This window comes from Capricornis sumatraensis, chromosome 20 (assembly GCF_032405125.1).
Source record: "Capricornis sumatraensis isolate serow.1 chromosome 20, serow.2, whole genome shotgun sequence".
Taxonomy (NCBI): Eukaryota; Metazoa; Chordata; class Mammalia; order Artiodactyla; family Bovidae; genus Capricornis; species Capricornis sumatraensis.
The window spans coordinates 40,849,704-40,872,925 of record NC_091088.1 but is presented as its reverse complement, the minus strand read 5'-3'; the positions used below and the strand labels follow the sequence as shown (position 1 = coordinate 40,872,925).

General features: G+C 43.7%; 1 protein-coding gene across 4 annotated transcripts in view; it reads left to right on the top strand.

The window, feature by feature from the left end:
• Positions 1-23,222, top strand: part of GFOD2 (Gfo/Idh/MocA-like oxidoreductase domain containing 2) — a 40,675-nt gene that overhangs the window by 8,039 nt on the left and 9,414 nt on the right. For 2 of the 4 annotated variants that reach the window (XM_068992376.1, XM_068992377.1), the window contains exon 2: positions 21,661-22,006. In XM_068992376.1, coding sequence (XP_068848477.1) covers positions 21,748-22,006 — 259 coding nt within the window. In that variant the 5' untranslated portion in view covers positions 21,661-21,747. Of the gene's footprint in view, positions 1-12,553; positions 12,672-21,660; positions 22,007-23,222 lie in introns of those variants that run through there. The other 2 variants (XM_068992378.1, XM_068992379.1) reach the window with 2 other exon arrangements.

The window sequence follows — 23,222 nt, the reverse complement described above, 5'->3', positions numbered from 1 at the left end:
CTTCCCTGCAGGATCTTTGAATTTTTTGAGATCCAGGGACATTTATCATAATTCTTTTGTAAAATTCAATACCTGTTTGTTTAGTTAGACTTTTATTTTTCAGTGGAAACATAAATGTAGATAAAGACATGCTTTCTCTTTCATCTGAAAACTGCAGAAAGCATGTTACCCTTTCAGACTGGGAGTACAGGCTGGTTCATGGGGAACTCTAACTGTATCGCAGGTAGTCCCTCGGCTGTGAGAACGCAGCTCAGAACTCAGGCTTCAGACTCCCCCTGGCTCCTGCCTGAGCTCCAGTGCTGAGGTGTGGTTGTCTTTCCTCTTCGGGTCCAGCCCTACTGACCATGCAACGACAGTCTGTCTACCAGAGTGGCTCAGTTCCAGGTGTTGGGGGGGTGGCCCAGAAGGTGGGTTCTTGGTTCTTAGTACATGGTTGATGTTGATGACCACATGAAAGGCTACTTATTTCCCCCACCAGATTCCTGGGTTTTGCAAAATGAGAATTAAACTTAACATTTACCTTTACATTTTAATTTTGTCTCCTTTTAGTGTGCTCATGAATTATGCTCTTATGTTATAAATCTAAATCTAGGTATCTTTGCAACTGGATGTTAACATCATGGCACCCCCCCCCCCCAGGGTGATGGTTATCATATCAGTTCCAGAGCATCATTCAAAGAAGCTTATATTCAGGGAATTCCCTGGCAGTCCAGTGGTTAGAACTTGTTGCTTTCACTTCCAAGGCCCAGGTTCAATCCTTGGTTGGGGAACTCCACAAGCCCCCAGCATTGCCAAAAAAACCAAGCTTATACTCTTTTAAGATTTTAAAACGTATTTTATTTAAAATAGGAAGGAAAAGAAGGACTTGAGCAGGAAAAGCTGTTGCCTTCTAGTTGGTGCAGCTGCCACACAGGCTTTGACCTGACTTCTTGATTTCTGCATTCTCACACTTACTCATTCCTCAGTCATCACTCAGCACCTACTCAGTGTCGGGTGCTGCTCTGTCCTGGTGACAGCAGTGTGTGAGACAGGCAGCCTCTTGACCTCATGACAGATCCCAGTGGAGTGTGATGGGCACTGTGAAAGACAGAGCTCAGGCACAGCTTCTCTGAAGAAGTGGTGTTAAGTGGAGATGTAACAGATCTGAAAAGGAGTTATCCTGAGGAAATAAAAAGAAAAAATTATTGCAGGCAGAGCAAATAGTTTGGACCAGAACCTCAGAGCAAAACTGAAGGAGTTAGATGTGGTAGCTGCCAGCATACTGAGCTGAGCGCAGTATGAGGGGAAGGTGGTGAGGTGGAGAGACGGGGAAAGGTCCAACCCACGCTGGGGAGAGCCCATCAGGGAATCTGGGCTTTTCCAGATTCCTAGAGAGGCTAGGGGAAGATATGGCCAGTTCAGGAAACTGTCTGGTTCATGGAACCAGAGCAGTGGATGGAAATCAAGGGACATTCGGATGTCCAGTTGGTGGGCCATAGGGATAGACTGGCCATGGGGGCAGGAAAGCTTCACTGCAGCTAGAGTGATTCCTTATCAGATGGTCAGGTTGGAATCACCATCACTTGAGTCCACTATCACTTCCTTTCCCTTCAAGATTGTCTGTTGGCATTTGACTGAACATAGCCCCTACATGCTAGGTCACTGGGATCCTGCAAAGCTTGACATACAGTATGCTTCTGTTAGGAAGCGTGACTACAAGGGGACTGAGCTAACAGATAAGCATGAGTCACATTATGTGAAGAGGTGAGGTAGCTGGAGAGACAGTTCTGGTTGCAGGCACCCTCTTGACAGGTCAAGTTGTAGCTTAAGACTGAGAGCCTCGGCTCATTTTCCTAATCCCAGTTGGCAGGCAGAGCTATACTATGATGCTTTCTTTCCTAAACCATTATACCAGATTCTGCCTCAAACTATTTAATTATCAGCATAAGTACTCTCTTTATTACATTTGTGAACATACCCCAAGATTGTACGGAATTATTTACAGTTTTGATGAGTTCAATATATATGTCTCGGTTTATTGCTTAACTATACAGGAGCAAGGTCTGGAATCTTTTCACCTTTTTCTAGCAATTATTTATTGAGCACCCACTGCATATTAGGCCTTGTTCTAGGAACTTGAGGGTACTGCTGCTGCTGCTGCTGCTAAGTTGCTTCAGTCGTGTCTGACTCTGTGCGACCCCATAGACGGCAGCCCATCAGCCTCTCCCGTCCCTGGGATTCTCTAGACAGTGCACAAAACAGACAAAAAATTCCCTTTTTTCAAGGAGCATTCTAGGAGGCATGGTGGGAGGAGGCCAACGATGGGAGGATAAACCTGTTCCTAATAAGACAGCATTTGAGTAGAGACCTGAAGGAAGTGAGGGAGTATGTAGACCCAATTGATCCCGTCTGTACAGTAGAGGGAACCGCCAGCACAGAAACCCTGAAACAGAGACATACCTGGAATGTTTGCGATACACACAGCAGTGAACCATGGTAACCGGGGTAGAGTGAGCAAGGGAAAGAGAAATAGGATGTAAAGTCAGAAAGAGGATAGGGGGCAGACAGGCCTTTTGTAGGTCAGAGGAAGAACCTTGGCTTTTATGTAAAGTGAAAGTGAAAGTCACTCAGTCGTGTCCGACTCTGTGACCCGAGGGACTATACATTCCACGGAATTCTCCAGGCCAGAATACTGGAGTGGGTAGCCTCTGCCTTCTCCAGGGGATCTTCCCAACCCAGGGATCCAACCCAGGTCTCCTGCATTGCAGGCAAATTCTTTACCAGCAGAATCACAGAAGCCCAAGAATACTGGAGTGGGTAGCCTGTCCCTTCTCCAGCAGATCTTCCTGACCCAGGAAGAGATGCAAAGCCTGTGCAGCCTTTGGGCAGAGGAGTGGCATGATCTGACTTAGGTTTTAATGGCGTCACCCTCAGTGCTAGATGAGAGTAGACTGGGGGTACAGTACGAGAAGGGGCAGGGTAGAATCTGGGAGGCCAGGTGGGCTCTCACAGTAGCACAGGAGAGAAGACGGTGACTGGAATCACGGTGGTGGCAACAGTAGTGCAAAGTGCTCAGATTCAGGGTGTGTTTTGAAGAGAGACAGCCACTAAGACCTGTTTTTATGGATCGGATGAGAAGTATGAGAAAAAGAAGGATCAAAGATTACTCCAAGCTTTTGATTTAAACAGCTGGAAAATCTGTGTTAGCAGTTTCTGTGGGAAAAAGTGAGTTTGGTAGGGAGAAACATCAGGAGTTTAGTTCTGGACACCAAGTCGAAATGTACATCGGATAGGTGGTTGTTTATACTAGTCTTAAGCTCAAGGAAGAGGACCTGGCTGACAGCTTTGAAAGTCATCAGAGAATAGGTAGTATTTAAAGCCATGAGAGTGAATATGAATAAACTCATCAGTCTTGAGGCAAGAGCCACAGTTACCACAGTCATCATCAGGAGAAGCAGCAGAGAAATGGCCAGAGAGGTAGGAAGAAGCACAGCCAGTGTCACAAGCTACTTCAAAATTAGATTGGGGATTTCCTTGGTGGTCCAGTGGTTAGGACTCTGTGCTTTCAGTGCTGAGGGCATGGGTTCAATCCATGATTGGGGAAGTAAGATCCTGTGAGCTGTGTGGCCCAACAAACAAATAAAGTTCGATTGAGGCCCCAACTCACTTAATAATTAGGGTCCAGCCTCATCACTGGCCACAGTGCTTTATTTTAGAGTATTTTATATTAAGATACAATTACTGAGGAAATTCATCCATAGAAAAGTCTAATTCCCAAACAAGCCCCTTGACGCTGGCACCTGGGAATGTGTCTGAGAGGGCAGAGGCCCACTGCCAAGTCTGTCGAGGGTGCCCTGAGGGTGCCCCGCTGGGGAATTCCAGCCATGGACTGGTTCTGGGGTGTGGTGGGGGTGGAAGCTGAGCTTAGGCTTCCTACCCATGAGCTGTGCCAACCTGTTGCCCAACCTGTCCAGCTGCAGCCACAACCTGTTACACATTATTTCTCACTTACATCCTTCCTTGGCTTGCCTACAGCAATACCAGAGAAGAACCCCTCTTTCAGCCCTCACTTCCTGAGTACGAGTTGTTCTTGAGTAGTGAGGACTTGCCTAGCCCCAGCAGCTCAGCAGCTTGCCTAATGTGATGTTGGCTATGGGAAAGGGCAACCTTCTGATCCTCAGCAAGTGCCCGCAACTCACTAGATCATTGGGCTCTGCTTGGCTTCAGCCATTGTCTTTTACAGTCCTCCCTTGGTATCTAGGGGGGTGGGGTTGGTTCCAAGACCCCTTGGGATCCCAAAATCCACAGATGCTCAGTGTTAGTCATTCAGTCGTGTCCAACTCTTTGCAACCCCATGGTCCGTAGCCCAGTAGGCTCTTCTGTCCATGGGGTTCTCCAGACCAGAATACTGGAGGGGGTTGCCATTCTCTTTTGACCCAGGGATCAAACCCGGGTCTCCTGCATCAATGTAGGCAGATTCTTGACTTTCTGAGCCACCAGAACATAGAAAAAGTGCTCAATGGATGCTCAAGCCCCTCATAAAATGGCATATGACATACGCTTATCCTCTTGTATACTTTGTCATCTCTAAATTACTTACAATATCTAATACAATGTAAATAGTTGTGAATACAATGTAAAGCTATGTGAATAGTCACTGGTGTGCAAACAACTTCAAGTTTTGTGTTTAAAGGAAAGAGACTTAATTCACACATGTCCATTTAATTTGATTATAGATGTAAATCCACATGGTGCAAATAGGTTGTTCTATGCCCTCAGCCATAACTTACAGTGATTAAAAATTGATGTATAATTTACATACAATTAAATACACAGATCCTAAGTATTCAGCTTGATGAATTGTGGCAAATATATCCCCATGTAACCACAATGCAACACAAGATATAGAATATTTCCATCCTCACTCCTTTCCTTGTGCCCTTTTCCAGTCAGTTCCACACCTCCTTGCCCCACCTCCCGACCCACCAACCATCCTGCTATCACTTTTGACTCCTGTTGCTAATAAGTAACTTTGCCTGTACTTCAAGTAAATGAGATCCTACAGTAAGGAATGTTTTTTTTGGTGTGTGTGCCTAGCATCTTTCATACAAAGTAATATTTTTAAGGTTCATGCATGTGGTTGCATGCATTAGTAGCTCATTAATTTTTGCTGCTTTTTTTCTGTATTTCATTGTATGACCATCAGTTCAGTTCAGTTCAGTCGCTCAGTCATGTCCAACTCTTTGCGACCCCATGAATCGCAGCACACCAGGCCGCCCTGTCCATCACCAACTCCCGGAGTTCATTCAGACTTGCGTCCATCGAGTCTGTGATGCCATCCAGCCATCTTATCCTCTGTCGTCCCCTTCTCCTCCTGCCCCCAATCTCTCCCAGCATCAGAGTCTTTTCCAATGAGTCAACTCTTCGCATGAGGTGGCCAAAGTACTGGAGCTTCAGCTTTAGCATCATTCCTTCCAAAGAAATCCCAGGGCTGATATCCTTCAGAATGGACTGGATGGATCTCCTTGCAGTCCAAGGGACTTTCAAGAGTCTTCTCCAACACCACAGTTCAAAAGCATCAATTCTTCGGCGCTCAGCCTTCTTCACAGTCCAACTCTCACAACCATACATGACCACAGGAAAAACCATAGCCTTGACTAGATGGACCTTATTTGGCAAAGTAATGTCTCTGCTTTTCAATATGCTATCTAGGTTGGTCATAACTTTTCTTCCAAGGAGTAAGCGTCTTTTAATTTCATGGCTGCAGTCACCATCTGCAGTGATTTTGGAGCCCCCCCAGATAAAATCTGACACTGTTTCTACTTTTTCCCCATCTATTTGCCATGAAGTGATGGGACCGGATGCCATGATCTTCGTTTTCTGAATGTTGAGCTTTAAGCCAACTTTTTCACTCTCCTCTTTTCACTTTCATCCAGAGGCTTTTTAGCTCCTCTTCACTTTCTGCCATAAGGGTGATGTCATCTGCATAGCTGAGGTTATTGATATTTCTCCCGGCAATCTTGATTCCAGCTTGTGTTTCTTCCAGTCCAGCGTTTCTCATGATGTACTCTGCGTATAAGTTAAATAAGCAGGGTGACAATATACAGCCTTGATGTACTCCTTTTCCTATTTGGAGCCAGTCTGTTTTTCCATGTCCAGTTCTAACTGTTGCTTCCCGACCTGCATACAGATTTCTCAAGAGGCAGGTTAGGTGGTCTGGTATTCCCATCTCTTGAAGAATTTTCCACAGTTTATTTTGATCCACATAGTCAAAGGCTTTGGCATAGTCAATAAAGCAGAAGTAGATGTTTTTCTGGAACTCTCTTGCTTTTTCGATGATCCAGTGGATGTTGGCAATTTGATCTCTGGTTCCTCTGCCTTTTCTAAAACCAGCTTGAACATCAGGAAGTTCACGGTTCACGTATTGCTAAAGCCTGGCTTAGAGAATTTTGAGCATTACTTTACTAGCATGTGAGATGAGTGCAATTGTGCGGTAGTTTGAACATTCTTTGGCATTGCCTTTCTTTGGAATTGGAATGAAAACTGACCTTTTCCAGTCCTGTGGCCACTGCTGAGTTGCCCAAATTTGCTGGCATATTGAGTGCAGCACTTTCACAGCATCATCTTTCAGGATTTGAAACAGCTCAACTGGAATTCCATCACCTCCACTAGCTTTGTTCGTAGTGATGTTTCTAAGGCCCACTTGACTTCATATTCCAAGATGTCTGGCTCTAGATTATATCATAAGTTATTTATCTAATTTCCTATTCCTAAGCATTTGGGTTTATTTCCAATTTAGGGCTAAGATGAATAAGGTGGTGGGAATATTTTGTGCAAGTTTTTTGTGGGCATATATTTTCATTTTCTTGGGTAAATATCTACGAATGGAGTTGTTGTGTCATTGAGTTGATATATCTTTATAAGAAAATGTCAATTTTCCAAAGTGACTGTACTATTTCACACTGCCACCAGCAATGTGTGAGAGTTCTGTTGCTCCATATCCTCTCCAGACTTTGGGATTGTTAGTCTCTCCCTCTCTCTTTTTTCACCTTTTCCATTCTAGCAAGGTTTGGTTTTAGTTTGCATGTCCCTGATGACTAGTGATATGGAGCACCTTTTCACATGCGTATTGGCTGTTTTTGTATCGTTGGTGTGACTCGATCTAATCTTTTGACATTTTAGAAAATCAGGTTCTTCTTTTGTGTGTGTCTGTGTGTCTTCTTCTTCTTCTTCTTTTTTTTTTTTTTGTGACTGCCACAGGAATGTGGGATCTTAGTTCCCTGACCAGGGATCGAACCCATGCGCCCTGCAGTGAAACCATGGAGTCCTAACCACCTGACCACCAGGGAAGTCCTGGTGGGTCTTTTTTATCCTGGACCCAGTGTACTCTCTTTATTAATTTATATTTTTGTAATATTTTACCAAAAGATCACAACAGTAAAAATAGAGGGATAGTGAAAATTATTTAGAAGTTTTAATAAAAGTTTGAGCATAGAAAGCTCAAATTTGTAGTTCCTACTTTCATGATTTTAATGTTACATTTATATGCCTGAAAGGGAAAACATCTTTTACTTTATTTTTTAAGAGGGTTTATATATATATATATATATATATATATTTTAAAATTTCTTTTTTAATTGAAGGAGAATTGCTTTACAGAATTTTGTTGTTTTCTGTCAAACCTCAATATGAATCAGCCATAGGTGTATATTTATCCCTCCCTTTTGAACCTCCCTCTCATCTCCCTCCCCATCCCACCCCTCTAGGTTGATTCAGAGTCCCTGTTTGAGTTTCCTGAGACGTAACAGCAAATTCCCACTGGCTATTTTACGTATGGTAATGTAAGTTTCCACGTTACTCTTTCCATACATCTCGCCCTCTCCTCCCCTCTCCCCAAGTCCATAAGTCTGTTCTCTATGTCTTTTTCTCCATTACTGCCCTGAAAATAAATTATTCAGTGCCATTTTTCTAGATTCCATATATATGTGTTTTTGTAATGAGCAGAAATTCTTTTAACATTTTGAAATACAGTTTATCAGTGGGTTAGGGCTCTGTGTGTTCTGTCCAAGAAATCTTTTCGTATCCTATGATCTTGAAAATATTCTCTGACATGTTTTTCTAGAAGCTTTTGTGTGTGGTGGGTGCGTACTCGGTTGTGTCTGACTTTTTGCCACCCCATGAACTGTAGTCCTCCAGTCTCCTCTCTCCATGTAATTTTCCAGGCAAGAATACCAGAGTGGGTTGCCATTTACTACTCCAGGGGCTTTTCCTGACCCAGGGATAGAACTCTCTTCTCTGGCGTCTTCTGCATTGACAGGTGGGTTCTGTACCACTAGCACCACCTGAGAAGCCCAGAAACACTGTGGTTCTGGCTTTTACATTGAGGTCTTTGATACATTTTGGATTAATTTTTGTGTACACAGTGAGAAAAGAAGGGTCAAGGGTTTTTGTTTGCCTTGTGCTGCGCTTAGTCGCTCAGTCCTGTCCAACTCTTTGTGGCCCCATGGGCTGTAGCCCGCCAGGCTCCTGTCCACGGGGCTTCTCCAGGCAAGAATACTGGAGTGGGTTGCCATGCCCTCCTCCAGGGGATTTTCCCAACCCAGGGATCAAACCCAGGTCTCCTGCATTGCGGGCGGATTCCTTACCATCTGAGCCACCAGGGAAGCTCGAGAATACTGGAGTGGGTAGCCTACCCCTTCTCCAGGGGATCTTCCTGACCCAGGAATCAAACCTGAGTCTCCTGCATTGCAGGTGGATTCTTTACCAGCTGAGCTACCCAGGGAAGCCCATATGGATATTCAGTTGTTACACCATTTTTTAAAAAGAGTTTTCTTTCCCCATGAATTAATAGAATACCTGGGCTGAAAATCAGTTGACTGCATTTGTGTGCCTTGCAGCGTAAGTATACTGTTGCAAGGCAGTAACTATCTAGAAGTCTCTAATGGCTCTTTTTGAAACCTGGCACTGAAAAAGAGAAAGCACAATTTGTGATTAAAAAATATGTAGTTACAGGGAAAACTATAATAGGTTTCCACATAGCTTGGATGAACTACCCAGGCTCCACCATACGTAAGCTTCTCAATGGCTTGATAATTCTAACGGCATCAGGAAGACACAATCCCAGAACAAGTAATGACCCTTGAAGAAAACCTAGTCAGTCAAAAGCATTCTTAAGGATATACTGCAAGTTGTTTCAGAATAAAGGATAACATGACAGAGAAAACATCACTACTCAGTTCTTCTGTTATAATTCTCTCATCAAAGACCTCGCTAGAAGAGCAGGCATGGGGAAGGGAGACTGCCTCTTTCTCGGTGAGTTTTTACCTCTGGTCCATTTGAATGACGTCCCAAGGGGTGGAGAAAACTAGCAGGTAACCATTGCTGTAGCCCCATATCCTGTCGAACTTTGAGGCATTGTGGAGCAGAGAGAGATGAAAGAAGATGGATGAGGTGATAGCGTTTCTCATTTTCATGAACTTTATATCCTCATCAGTATTTGATATCAGATTTTCTGAATTTCACCCATTCCAATAGGTGTGTAGTTGTGGTAAGTTTTAATTTGCATTCCTAATTAATGCAGTTTAATAACTAATCTAATGGCTTGATATGTTGCTGCTGCTGCTAAGTTGCTTCAGTCGTGTCTGACTCTGCGACCCCAGAGACGGCAGCCCACCAGGCTCCCCCATCCCTGGGATTCTCCAGGCAAGAACACTGGAGTGAGTTACCATTTTCTTCTCTAATGCATGAAAGTGAAAAGTGAAAGGGAAGTCGCTCAGTCGTGTCTGACTCTTAGCGACCCCATGGACTGCAGCCCACCAGGCTCCTCCATCCATGGGATTTTCCAGGCAACAGTACTGGAGTGGGGTGCCATTGCCTTCTTCCTTGATACGTTGAATTATACTAATTGATTTTAGAATATTGAACCAGTCTTACATTCTCTTGGTCATCATATATTGATGATGCTAATAGCTTATTAAGGATTTTGATCCTGTGTTCATGAGGGATTGGTCTATAATTGGATGCCATTTTTGGCTTTTTCCCCTCCCCTCATAACCCCAAGTCCTATTGATAGCTTTCTTCTCCATTTCATTCCTTCCATCAGACCCTCCTTATCTCTTATTTTTTATCTTAACTGGTTCTTGGTGTCTGTCTTCTGAACTCTATTCCACTTACCTCAAGTTAAAAAAAAAATTCAGTGGTTCTCATTACTTACTGTTATTAGTTAGGGTCCAGGCAGGAAACAGCCAGCACATTCAGAGAGTTACTGACATGCCTTTAAGGGAGGGATCATTCACAGTGGTGACAGGAGTGAGGGAAAGCTGCAAGGGACGGTGGCGCACCGGGGAGGGAGGGGTACCAGAACCCAGAAAAGTCTGTGACTATGGGAAGAGGGCTCCTCCTGAGGCACGTGACCTTGGTCAAGGATCACAGCCCCTGCCAGAGCCGCATCCTGGTAGGGAGAGAGGCAAGCACTGTAACCTTTCGGCTGTGCTCTGATCTCCTCCTGAGATTGGCTGAACCCAGATGGAAGCCAGAGGGCCTGGAGCCCACATGCTGTAGTCCCTAGAGACTGGCCTTCTCATCCATGGGAGGCAGAGCAGAGCAGAGGGAGATGAGGTGGCAAAGGCGGGTCAGACCAGAAGTACCGAGCACGCCCGCCTGTCACCCTCCACACTGCTGATGAGCACGTGTGCCACCGGCTCTCGCTCCTGCTCCCTTTCTGACTGGTTGCTCCTGAAATAATGAAGACTGTGTCCTTTCATCTTGTATTCATTGCAGTCTTCCTGTTAGGGCCCTCAGTAAAGGTGTGATGTGTGAACAGAGCAGTATTGGTTTGAGTGATGGAGCTGAGGCAAGCAGTCGCCAAGCCAGGGAGCAGAACGAACTTTCCTGGTTCACACTTGTCGCTAAGGATGCAAGAGCTGTTCCACACACATAAGCCTCCATTTTTATGGAGGCTTAGCGAAGAGCTGACTCGTTGGAAAAGACCCTGATGCTGGGAAAAATTAAGGGCTGGAGGAGAAGGGGACGACAGGATGAGATGATTGGATGGCATCACTGACTCGATGGGCATGAGTCTGAGTGAACTCCGGGAGTTGGTGATGAACAGGGAGGCCTGGCGTGCTGTGATTCTTTGGGTCGCAAAGAGTCGGACACGACTGAGTGACTGAACTGAACTGAGAGAAGCTCAGTAACCTGCTCCAGGTCTCACAGCGGGTTGTGGCAGGTCTGTTACACAAAGCCAGATGTGGAGCTCTGGAAAAGTTACCTTGCCTCCCCAAGATTCTGTGTTCCTCATCTGTAAGACAGGCTGGCGTGGACTTGAAGGGATGATACTATATATTACACTAAACACTGTATATTTTACACTAAACACTGCCTGGCCTATTGCAGTCACTACATACTAGCTTAGAATATTATCTTCATATTCCTATATGCTTTTGAAGAGGAGATGTCTAAGTCAGTCATATATAGCTTAAAAAAGAAATCCATGTAGTGACTTCCTATGTGCCAGGTCCTATTTTATTTATTTATTTTCACAAAGATGTTATTTGTTTCTTTTTAGTGGAGGATGGGTGCTTTACAGTGTGTTGGTTTCTGCTGTGCAACAGCATGATTGAGCCATGGGTATACATGTGTTGCCTCCCTCTGAGCATCCCTCTTACCCCGCCCCATCTTACCCGCTGGGTTGTCACAGAGCGGCAGGTTGAGCTCCCTGTGTTACCTAGCGCCTTCCCACTAGCTGTCTGTTTTACATGGGGTAGTGTGTGTTTCACTGCTACTATCTCGTCCCGCCCTCTTCTTCCTCCCTGCTCTGTCTACAAGTCTGCTGTCTATGTCCGTGTCTCTGTTGCTGCCCTGTGAATAGGTTCATCAGTACCATTTTTCTAGATTCCATATATATGCGTTAATATACGATATTTGTCATTCTCTTTTTGACTTACTTCGCTCTGTATAACAGACTCTAGGTTCATCCATGTGACTAGAACTGACTCAAATTTGCACTTTTTCTGGCTTAGTAATATTCCATTGAGCTTATCCATTCACCTGTCTATTGACATTAGGTTATTTCCATGTCCTGGCTGTTGTAAATAATGCTGCAGTAAACATTAGGGGACATGTGTCTTTTAGAATTGTGGTTTTCCCAGGGTATATGCCTAGTAGTGGAGTTGCTAAATCATATGGTAGTTTTATTTCTAGTTTTTTTTTTTTTTAAGAATCTCCACACTGTTCTCCATAGTATCTGTATCAATTTACATCTCCACCAGCAGTGCAAAAGGGTTCCTTTTCTCCACATCCTCTCCAGCATTTATTGTTTGTAGGTTTTTTGATGATGGCTAAGCCCTGTTTCAAATGCTTCATGAATACTGACTTAATACAGGTTTAATCCTTAAGTCCCCTGTGAGGTACATACAGTTAACCCCCTTTTACAGAATGATTGAGAAACTCACCTGACATCACCCTGCTGGTAGGAGGTGGAGCCAGGATTTGAGCCCAGGCAAGGCTAGCCACAGGTTCACGCCCCTGACCTCTGTGCTGCCTTCCCTATAACCTGTGGCCTCACTGGAGTCTGTACTGTCAGTCCTGTCAAGACGCTTTCCCTGCTTTGTTCCTGACCAGGCTGTGGTGACTGCAATGCATGTGAGCTCGGCAGGGCTGGGTTTATGGAGATCTTTGGAGGCACATGAAAGGTATGTACAAGGATGTTGCTGCTGCTAAGTCGCTTCAGTCGTGTCTGACTCTGTGCGACCCCATAGACGGCAGCCCACCAGGCTCCGCCGGATGTTAGGGGCAAGCAATAAGGGCATGTTATGAGTAAGAAAGGGTAATCACTGAAATAAATGTGGAAAACCAGCTCTGTCTACTGGAGCAGGAAAACACCTAGTCAAGCCTGCCTAGCTTCATGCCATCTGGCTTCCTCAGAGGCCAGCTCTTACCCTTTTATTTATTGATGTTGATGAAGCTGCCCTTTGAGTCAGTGTCACTAAAACAGAGGTTATTAACAATTCTTCTAATCCATTTTGTTGTTTTAAGCCACCAGTGCAAATATACGCCCAAATATAATTAGAACATGAAGAAATGAAATGTGAGAGAGGAGGAAGTGTGGCCTGGGCGTGAATTTAGAAAGGACATGGACATGGTTGCTTTTGGTGGCTCTGTCTCACTCCCTGCCCCTTAGAGCTATTGTAATGAATGACCCACAGAACTTAAGCAGAATCTTACTTATGTAGCACTACAAAGTTTACACTTTCAAGGTCCCAGAATATCCATGACCTGTAAGTAACCGCCCCCCCCCCCCAAAACCTGTAAATACAGAAAGTGACAAAAATAGCTAAAGGGAATTGAGGACATGAAAATAATGGAAGGTAGTATGTGACTGACCTGTTTTCTAACTAGAAAGGAAGCCTGTAAGGGCAAGAGAATTATCAGCAAAGATGAAACAGAGGTGGCTGGGAGACCACGGACATAGTAGTAGAAATAGTAGAGTTCAGGGAACGAGACAAAACTCTACAGCCCAGAAAGTTAGAGACAGGAGGAGGCAGGAAGCTGACAGGGGTTTGGGGTTACAGGCAGCTCAAATCTTGCTTATTTCCGTGGTTCACAAAGGCGTAGTTGTCTTCAGGTAGGATCAAGCAGTACAGAATGCTGTACTGTGGGCTATATGGGCAAAACAAGCCCTAACAGAGATGATACTTGACACTGTCCACTTACATCTACAGTAGAAGCAAAAGAAAAGCTAGATCTGAAAATGAAATTAAAACAATTCATTTACTATAGCATCAAATAAAATAACAGAAGTAAATTTAATTAAAAAAAAGTGTGTAATTTATACTGTGAAAACTATAAAATATTGCTTAAATAAATTAGACACACCATGTTCATGAATCAGAGCTCTTAAGATTGTTATGATGAAAACAGTTCCCAAATTGATCTGCAGATTCAAAGCAATCTCTTTCAAAATCCCAGATTGATAAATTGGTCATAAAATTTGTAGGAATGTACAGGGGTTCCAGAATAGCCAAAATAATATTTCAAAAGAAAAAGCAGATTCACAGTTAGTGATTTCAGAACTTACTGAAGTAATCAAGACAAGGTACTGGAGTAAGGACAGACTACAGACCAGTGGAATAAAGTTCAGTGCAGTCACTCAGTCATGTCTGACTCTGTGACCCCATGGACTGCAGCATGATCTTTCCTGTCCATTACCAACTCCCAGAGCTTGCTCAAACTCCATTGAGTCAGTGATGCCATCCAATCATCTCATCCTCTGTTGTCCCCTTCTCCTCCTGCCTTCAACCTTTCCCAGCATCAGAGTCTTTCCCAATGAGTCAGTTCTTCGTAGCGGGGGCAAAGTATTGGAGTTTTAGCTTCAACATCAGTCCTTCCAATGAATATTCAGTACTGATTTCCTTCAGGATTGATTGATTTGATCTCCTTGCAGTCCAAGGGACTTTCAAGAGTCTTCTCCAACACCACAGTTCAAAAGCATCAATTCTTCAGCCCTCAGCTATCTTTATAGTCCAACTCTCACATCCATACATGACTATTGGAAAAACCATAGCTTTGACTAGACAGACCTTTGTTGGTCAAGTAATGTCTCTGCTTTTTAATATGCTGTCTAGGTTGGTCATAGCTTTTCTTCCAAGGAGTAAACATCTTTTAATTTCATGGCTGCAGTCACCATCTGCAGTGATTTTGGAACCCCAAAACCAAAGTCTGTCACTGTTTCCATTGTTTCTCCATCTATTTGCCATGAAGTGATAGGACTGGTTGCGTTGATCTTAGTTTTCTGAATATTGAGTTTTAAGCCAACATTTTCACTCTCATCTTTCACTTTCATCAAGAAGCTCTTTAGTTCTTTGCTTTCTGCCATAAGGGTGGTGACATCTGCATATCTGATATAATCTGCATATCAGAATAAAATTGAGAGTCCACAAATAAACCCATATATTTATGATCAACTTATTTTCAGTAAAGGTACCAAGGTCATTCTGGTGGAAAAAAATACTTTCTTCAACAATTGGGGCTGGAACAAGTAGATAACCACAAGTCAAAGAATAGTTAGGTCTCTGTACCTCCCAGTTCCTTCCTTCCCCTAATTTACTTTGTCTCCATGGATTTGCCGATTCTGAACATTGTACATAAATGGAGTCATAGAGCATATGGTCTGGAGAATCCCAGGGACAGAGGAGCCTGTTGGGTGCCGTCTGTGGGGTCACACAGAGTTGGACACGACTGACGTGACTTAGCAGCAGCAGCAGCAGCGTATGGTCTTCTGTGACTAGCTGCTTTGACTCAGCATAATGTTTTCACAGGTCATCTGTGTTGTAGCTTGTATCAGTACTTCATTAATTGTTGTGGCTGAATAGTACTACTTTATCAGATCAGTTGATGGACATTTGGGTTGTTTCTACTTTTTGGCTGTTATGATTAATTCTCCTGTGAACATTCATGTACAAATTTACCATGTTAATAAGATCTAAAAGCAGCTCAATAAACAACTGTTCCCCACTGTTTAATTTTACCAGAAAGAAAAATTACACTAATCATCTGTTACCCTGAAGCGATTGTTTTCATTTTGAGTAACTATCTCCACAATTTTTCCCTGGTTTATAGCTAGTAATTTCACAGATCATTCTTCCTATTAGGTTTTCTAGGTATCTGTTTTGAGACTCATCTTATTTGGAGATAACCCTTGAAAGTGACCCTACACAAAACTAGACCTGTCTTGAGATTTCTGGATCTTGCAGGGCTTTGTAAGTCATACTGAAGCATCTGGACTTCATACTGAGTCCATTGGGAAGTCACTGAAGTGTTCAAACAGGAAGGGAGTGATGTGATTCCATTTGCGTTTTAGAAAAATCCCTTTGCAAAATGAGGAGTGGATGAAGGAAGGAAAGGATGGGAGCAGGAGAGGTCAAGTAGAAGGTTGTTGCATCATCCAGATAAGTGGTGCCGGGGACTAGCCTAGGGCAGTGGCGCAAGGGCTGTCAGGAGCGGGTGGGGTGGATTTAAGAGATAATAAAGAGGGAGGATCATCAAGGCTTGATGATGAGTTACCTGTACAGGTGAGGGAATAAACAGGTTGCAGATGGGCTGAAGAACCAAATTGGTGATGGTGACATGCCATGAAATAGAAAATAGAGGAAGAAAATATTTGAGGAAAGGTTTATGATAATTATTAAATGCTGACTATACACCAGAGAAGGCAATGGCAACCCACTCCAGTACTCTTGCCTGGAAAATCCCATGGACGGGGGAGCCTGGTGGGCTGCCTTCTATGGGGTCGCACAGAGTCGGACACGACTGAAGTGACTTAGCAGTAGCAGCATACACCAGACACTTTGTTAGGCACTTTTAACCAGATCTCATTTCATCTTCAAAAGACCCCTTGAGCTAAACAGCATTAGACCTGCTTTTCCCAAGAAAAACGTTTCATTCAGCTCAGAACTGGTGAGGCCAGGATTTGGACCCATAGATGCATTCACTGTGTGTTCTCACTGTCTTACGTTACTGCTTCTGTTCAGGTTTAGTCACGTGGGTTTTGTGGAGCTTAGAATACATGGGTATGTGCAGCCCTGGAGAGAAAGCTGGGGTTGTGCTTCAGGTTTGGAAGTCACTGGTATACTGATTAACGCCTGGGACATGAGTAGTAAAAGAACATGTAGAGCAAGAAGAGAAGAGGGCGCCTCTGACAGGATCTCAAGAACCTTAGCATTGAAGGGGCAGGGGAGCCTGAAAGCTGCCCCCAGAAATGACCAGGAAGGTGGGAGGGCATCATGGATGGGGAAGGAAGAGCTGTATGTATCCCTAGTGCTCACAGTTGGGGAGTGAAGTAGTTAATTACTATGGATTTACAAAAGGAATGCCGTGACTCTGATCTGTGAGGAGGAGCAAGTGAAGCAATGTTATGTAGATAAAAGGAGAACAGCATTTGGATAGTCAGCATTTGGATACAACTTTTCGAAGACTGTGATTTGCAGCATCGAAGGTCAAAAAGTAGTCAGATTTATTTTTTAAAAAAAGATATTAGGTAGACTAAAGGATTGTTAGGTATTTATAAAATTATTATTTAAAATGATACAGGACTGCTTTTTGGAACACATGTAAGAATTAAAGATTTTAAAATTAAAAAAAAATAAAAAATTAAAAAATAAAATAAAAGGCAGGTCGAAAAGACATCTCAAGAAAAAAAAAAAATGATACAGGACTTTGGGAGTTCCCTGGTGGTCCAGTGGTTAGGACTTGGTGCTTGTATTGCTGCAGGCCCCAGTTCAGTCCCTGGTTGAGAAACTAAGATCCTGCAAGCCACGCAACACAGCCTAAATTAATAAGCAAAATTTAAAAATAATACTAAAAAATAAATGGTGCAGGACCTGTGGGAAACAGTATGCCAGTTTCTCAGAAAATTAAAAACAGATTTACCATATGATCCAGCAATTCCACCTCTGAGTATATACCCAAAAGAATCGGAAGCCGAGCCTGGAAGAGATACCTGCATACCCAGGTTCACAGCAGCGTTATTCACAGTGTGCTACCCAGGTGTCCATGGACAGGTGAATAGATAAGCAAAATGTGGTATGTGCAAAAAATGGAGTATTTTCAACCTCAAAAAAGAAAGAAATTCTGACATAAGGTACACCATGGATGAACCTTGAGAATGTGCTAAGTGAAGTAAGCCAGTCACAGAAAGACCAATGCTTTGTGATTCCACTTTATGAGGCACCTGTGCACAGCAGTCAGATTCATAGAAACATGGTGGTTGCCAGGGGCTGCAGGGAAAGGTTGAAATAAGAAGTCACTCTCTGTTAAAACAGAGTTTCGATTTTGCAAGGTGAAAGAGTTTTGGAAGTGGGTGATGGTGATGGTTACACAGCAGTATGAAGGCACTTAATTCCACTGAACTGTACACTTGAAAATGGCTACCATAGTAAATAGTATGAGTATTTTATCACAATAAAATAAGAACCAAAAGAAAAAAGAAAGTTATGTGGCATAGCCCCATCCCCACAGTCTGATTCAGTGGGTCTCGGGTCACCAGTGACCCCACACACAGCTAGAGTGGGACCACTGGTTTACCTGAGGGATTGCCTCAGAGGGAAACCTATTCCCTACTCACATCAAAATCTCACTGTAATTTCCAAGCAGACTTTAGTTCAGTCGCTCAGTTGTGTCCAGCTCTTTGCGACTCCATGGCCTGTAGCACACCAGGCTTCCCTGTCCATCATCAACTCCCAGAGCTTGCTCAAACTGATGTCCGTTGAGACGGTGATGCCATCCAACCGTCTCATCCTCTGTTGTCCCCTTCTTCTCCTGCCTTCAAAATTTTCCCAGTATCAGGGTCTTTTCCAATGAGTCAGTTCTTCGCATCAGGTGGCCAAAGTATTGGAGTTTCAGCATCAGTCCTTCTAGTGAATATTCAGGACTGATTTCCTTCGGGATTGACTGGTTTGATCTCCTTGCAGTCCAAGGAACTTTCAAGAGTCTTCTCCAACACCACAGTTCAGAAACATCAATTCTTTGATGCTCAGCTTTCTTTATAGTTCAACTTTCACACCCATACATTAATTCTGGAAAAACCATAGCCTTGACTATACGGACCTTTGTTGGCAAAGCAATGTCTCTGCTTTTTAATATGCTGTCTAGGTTGGTCATAGCTTTTCTTCCATCTTTTAATTTCATGGCTGCAGTCACCATCTGCAGTGATTTTGGAGCCCCCCCAAAATAGTCTCTCACTGTTTCCGTTGTTTCCCCATCTATTTCCCATGAAGTGATGGGATTGGATGCCATGATCTTAGTTTTTTGAATGTTTTTAAGCCAGCTTTTTCACTCTCCTCTTTCACTTTCATCAAGAGGCTCTTTAGTTCTTCTTCGCTTTCTGCCATAAGGGTGGTGTCATCTGCATAGCTGAGGTTATTGATATTTCTCCTGCAATCTTGATTCCAGCTTATGCTTCATCCACCCTGGCATTTTGCAAGATGTACTCTGCATATAGGTTAAATAAGCAAAATGACAGCATACAGCCTTGACATACTCCTTTCCCAATCTGGAACCAGTCCGATGTTCCATCTCCAGTTCTAACTGTTGCTTCTTGACCTGCATACAGATTTCTTAGGAGGCAGGTCAGGTGGTCTGGTATTCCCATCTCTTAAAGAATTTTCCACAGTTTATTGTGATCCACACAGTCAAAGGCTTTGGCATAGTCAATAAAGCAGAAGTAGATGTTTTTCTGGAACTCTCTTGCTTTTTCCATGATCCAGCGGATGTTGTCAGTTTGATCTCTGGTTCCTCTCCCTTTTCTAAATCCAGCTTGAACATCTGGAAGTTCATGGTTCACGTATTGCTGAAGCCTGGCTTGGAGAATTTTGAGCATTACTTTGCTAGTGTGTGAGATGAGTGCAATTGTACAGTAGTTTGAACATTCTTTGGCATTGCCTTTCTTTGGGATTGGAATGAAAACTGACCTTTTCCAGTCCTGTGGCCCCTGCCGAGTTGTCCAAATTTGCTGGCATATTGAGCGCAGCACTTTCACAGCATCATCTTTTAGGATTTGAAATAGCTCAACTGTAATTCCATCACCTCCACTAGCTTTGTTTGTGATGATGCTTCCTAAGGCCCACTTGACTTTGCATTCCTGGATGTCTGGCTCTAGGTGAGTGATCACACCATCATGGTTATCTGGGTCATTAAGATCTCTTTTGTATAGTTCTTCTGTGTATTCTTGCCACCTCCTCTTAATATCTTCTGCTTCTGGTAGGTCCATACCGTTTCTGTCTTTTATTGTACCCATCTTTGCATGAAATGTTCCCTTGGTATATCTAATTTTCTTGAAGAGCTCTCTAGTCTTTTCCATTCTATAATTTTCCTCTATTTCTTTACATCGATCACTGAGGAAGACTTTCTTATCTCTCCTTGCTATTCTTTGGAACTCTGGATTCAGATGGGTATATCTTTCTTTTTCTCCTTTGCCTTTAGCTTCTCTTCTTTTCTCAGCTATTTGTAAGGCCTCTTCAAACAACCATTTTGCCTTTTTGCATTTCTTTTTCTTGGGGATGATCTTGATCACTGCCTCCTGTACAGTGTCACTAACCTCTGTCCATAGTTCTTCAGGCACTCTGTCTATCAGGTCTAATCCCTTGATTCTATTTGTCACTTCCACTGTGTAATCGTAAGGGATTTGATTTAGGTCATACACGAATGGTCTAGTGGGTTTCCCTACTTTCTTTGATTTAAGTCTGAATTTGGCAATAAGGAGTTCATGATCTGAGCCACAGTCAGCTCCCAGTCTTGTTTTTGCTGACTGTGTAGAGTTTCTCCTCTTCTGCTGCAAAGAATATAATCAGTCTGATTTCAGTGTTGACCATCTGGTAATGTCCATGGTCTTCCACTCATGATTACTTGGATTACTGTGATATTGAATGATTTGCCTTGGAAACAAACAGATCATTCTGTCATTTTTGAGATTGCACCCAAGTACTGCATTGCGTCCACATAATGCAGTACTTCATTGTTTCATTTTACAACCCTTGTGATCAGAAGGGAAAATGCTACAAAAAGTAAGACACATTCATTGTTGAAAATATGGCAAAGTTCAGAAAACAAAAATCATTCATAATTCTATCAAGTTATAATCATTGTTAAATTAGGTCCTTCAGTTATGTCCTCTCTGTGGAGTATGGTTATTGATGTAGATATCCTTGTATATTCTCATACATATATAGTTTTTTGTGCTTTTTTTGGTTTGTTTTAAAGAATATTGATGTTGTGCTTCACATATTGTTTTCCCCTTTTCAAGGAATACATGGTGATGTCTTTCAAGTCGTTGAGGGCCTTCTACTCATGATTTTCAGTGACTCCATAGTGTTGTTGATCTAACCCACTACTGTTATTGAACATGTATCTCATTTTCCAATTTTTCACTATCATAGTCAACATTGGCATGGACATTTTTATATAAAAATATCCTTGTAAATATCCTTGTTATCACTACTGCTGCTGCCCGTTTGGTAGTTTTTTGTTGGTATTTTGGTTTCTAGTGAACATTTTCCTATGCTGGCTACCATAAACTTTTAAATCATAACGTGTATAGTACCTGGGCTTCCTGGGTAGCTCAAATGGTAAACAGTCTGCCTGCAATGAGGGAGACCTAGGTTGGAAAGATCCCCTGGAGGAGGGCATGGCAACCCACTACAGTATTCTTGCATGGAGAATTCCACGGACAGAGGAACCTGGCAGGCTGTAGTCCATGGGGTCGCAAAGAGTCAGACGCGACTGGGAGACTAACACTTCCCACTTTCATAGCACCTAGGTAGTCCTCTTTTGTCTTTTAACTGTAATATAAAACACTCTTTTTTTTCTTTCTGTAATATAGTATCAGAGAACCATGAACAGTTAAGGCCCTGAAGGTTCATGGTTTGAGCAGAGTCACACAGAAAATTAAGTATAGCAGGACAGGAATTTGAACACAGCTGTACTCATATTTCATCTCTCCTCCTCCTAGTAGATAGATACTGCTAATATCCTTAGTCTCCACGGGAGAAGCTTCTGCAACGTTCCTCTCTGGTGCAGTGTGTCTTTTGTCCTGTGTGGCAGAGAACTTGTTGCTTCCAGATCAGCCCAGAAATTGCCTCTGCTGAGTGTGCCTTCCCCTAATCGCCAACGTCCTGCTTGCTGTTCCAGGAGCCATGTGTGACCGAGACTGCGAGATAGTCATGCTCATGCCGGAGACTCTGGTGAGGAGATGAGTTGGTGAACGGAGAAGGTGGCATGAAGATGCTTCCTGGCGTGGGTGTGTTTGGGACCGGCAGCTCCGCCCGTGTTCTGGTCCCACTGCTGCGGGCAGAGGGGTTCACGGTGCAGGCCCTGTGTGGGAAGACCGAGGAGGAGGCCAAGCAGCTCGCTGAGGAGATGAACATCGCTTTCTACACCAGCCGGACCGACGACGTCTTGCTGCATCAAGACGTGGATCTGGTGTGCATCAACATGCCCCCTCCACTCACCCGGCAGATATCTGTGAAGGCTCTAGGTACGGGCAGATGGCATCTCCCTCTCGGGGGTCCTTGAACATCCCTGCTCTCCTCTGGGCCTGGGTAGGCCCTCTTGGGCTTGGGTCTGGGACAGCTCTCGTCCCTGAAGCAGTGCTGAGGGAGGGCACTGTGGGAGGCCTTATAGCTGTGGGAGGAAATGCCCCAATATCTGGGAAAGACACAGCCTTCCCCACCTCCCATGAGTAAATCCCCAAGCAAAAATTCAGCAGATGCCTTTAGAGCTGGCCTGTCACAGGGGCTAGCGATGATTACATTCAGGCATTGTAAAGTTTGCCTCTGAAATCGGAATCTAAAGACCTGGGCCCGGGGAAATTGGCTGTGATTGATGTGTTTGTTCTTCATTTCCGTGGCATACAGGACCACAGAGGGGAGAAGAGGGTGTGTATCAAGGCTGCCATTTCCCATATTTTGTCAGTCCTTGACTAGACTGAGCATACAGCCTTCCTGTCATGCTTTGCAATTGTGTACGCCAGAGGCAGGAAGGCTGTCCAAACGCGCTGTCTCCCCAGCAGGACCCATAGGTTAGCCTGCTCACATCCCTGCTCCCTCGGGAAGCACTGGGCCTAGCCACCTCCTGCCCCAGCTGGGCGTGGTTTGGTGAACTGTTCTCCTGCAGTTCCTGTTGGGCTGCTCTTTGCTGTCGACAGTAGGAAAAATTCTCCTTTGTCTTACATGAATCAGAATCTAATTTAATAGGGAAACAAACCAGTCGACATTCATCCAGCAATTCTTAAAAAAAAAAAAACAACTCCTGTGTGCTAGACTCTGGCACAGTATCATTCTTGACATTCAGAACAGTGTTGAAATAGAGCTGTCTCTGTTTTCAGATTTCACAGTACGATCAAAGAGACTGGAAGTAACAGTAACATTTACTGGCCAAGTAAATGAGAAAAGACTTAAGTAACAATTCGGGTAGCATATAATTAATTGACAGAGTAATTGTATATACGGTGACAGGAGCCAGGTGTCCATCTCTGGCCCAGAGATCTCTGGGTCCAGGAACTGCTATGCCATGAGGCTGACTGCCACTCCTCCTGGCCACCACCATGGTGCAGAATCCAAGACTGCTTCTCTTTCCTGTAGTCTGAAGATAAGAGAGTGTCTGTCACCTCAACAGGCGTCTGTCTGGTTGTTGATTTGGGGCATATAAGTTTTGACCAAAAATTATAGATGGTTTGTCTTTTCCAGAGGGCT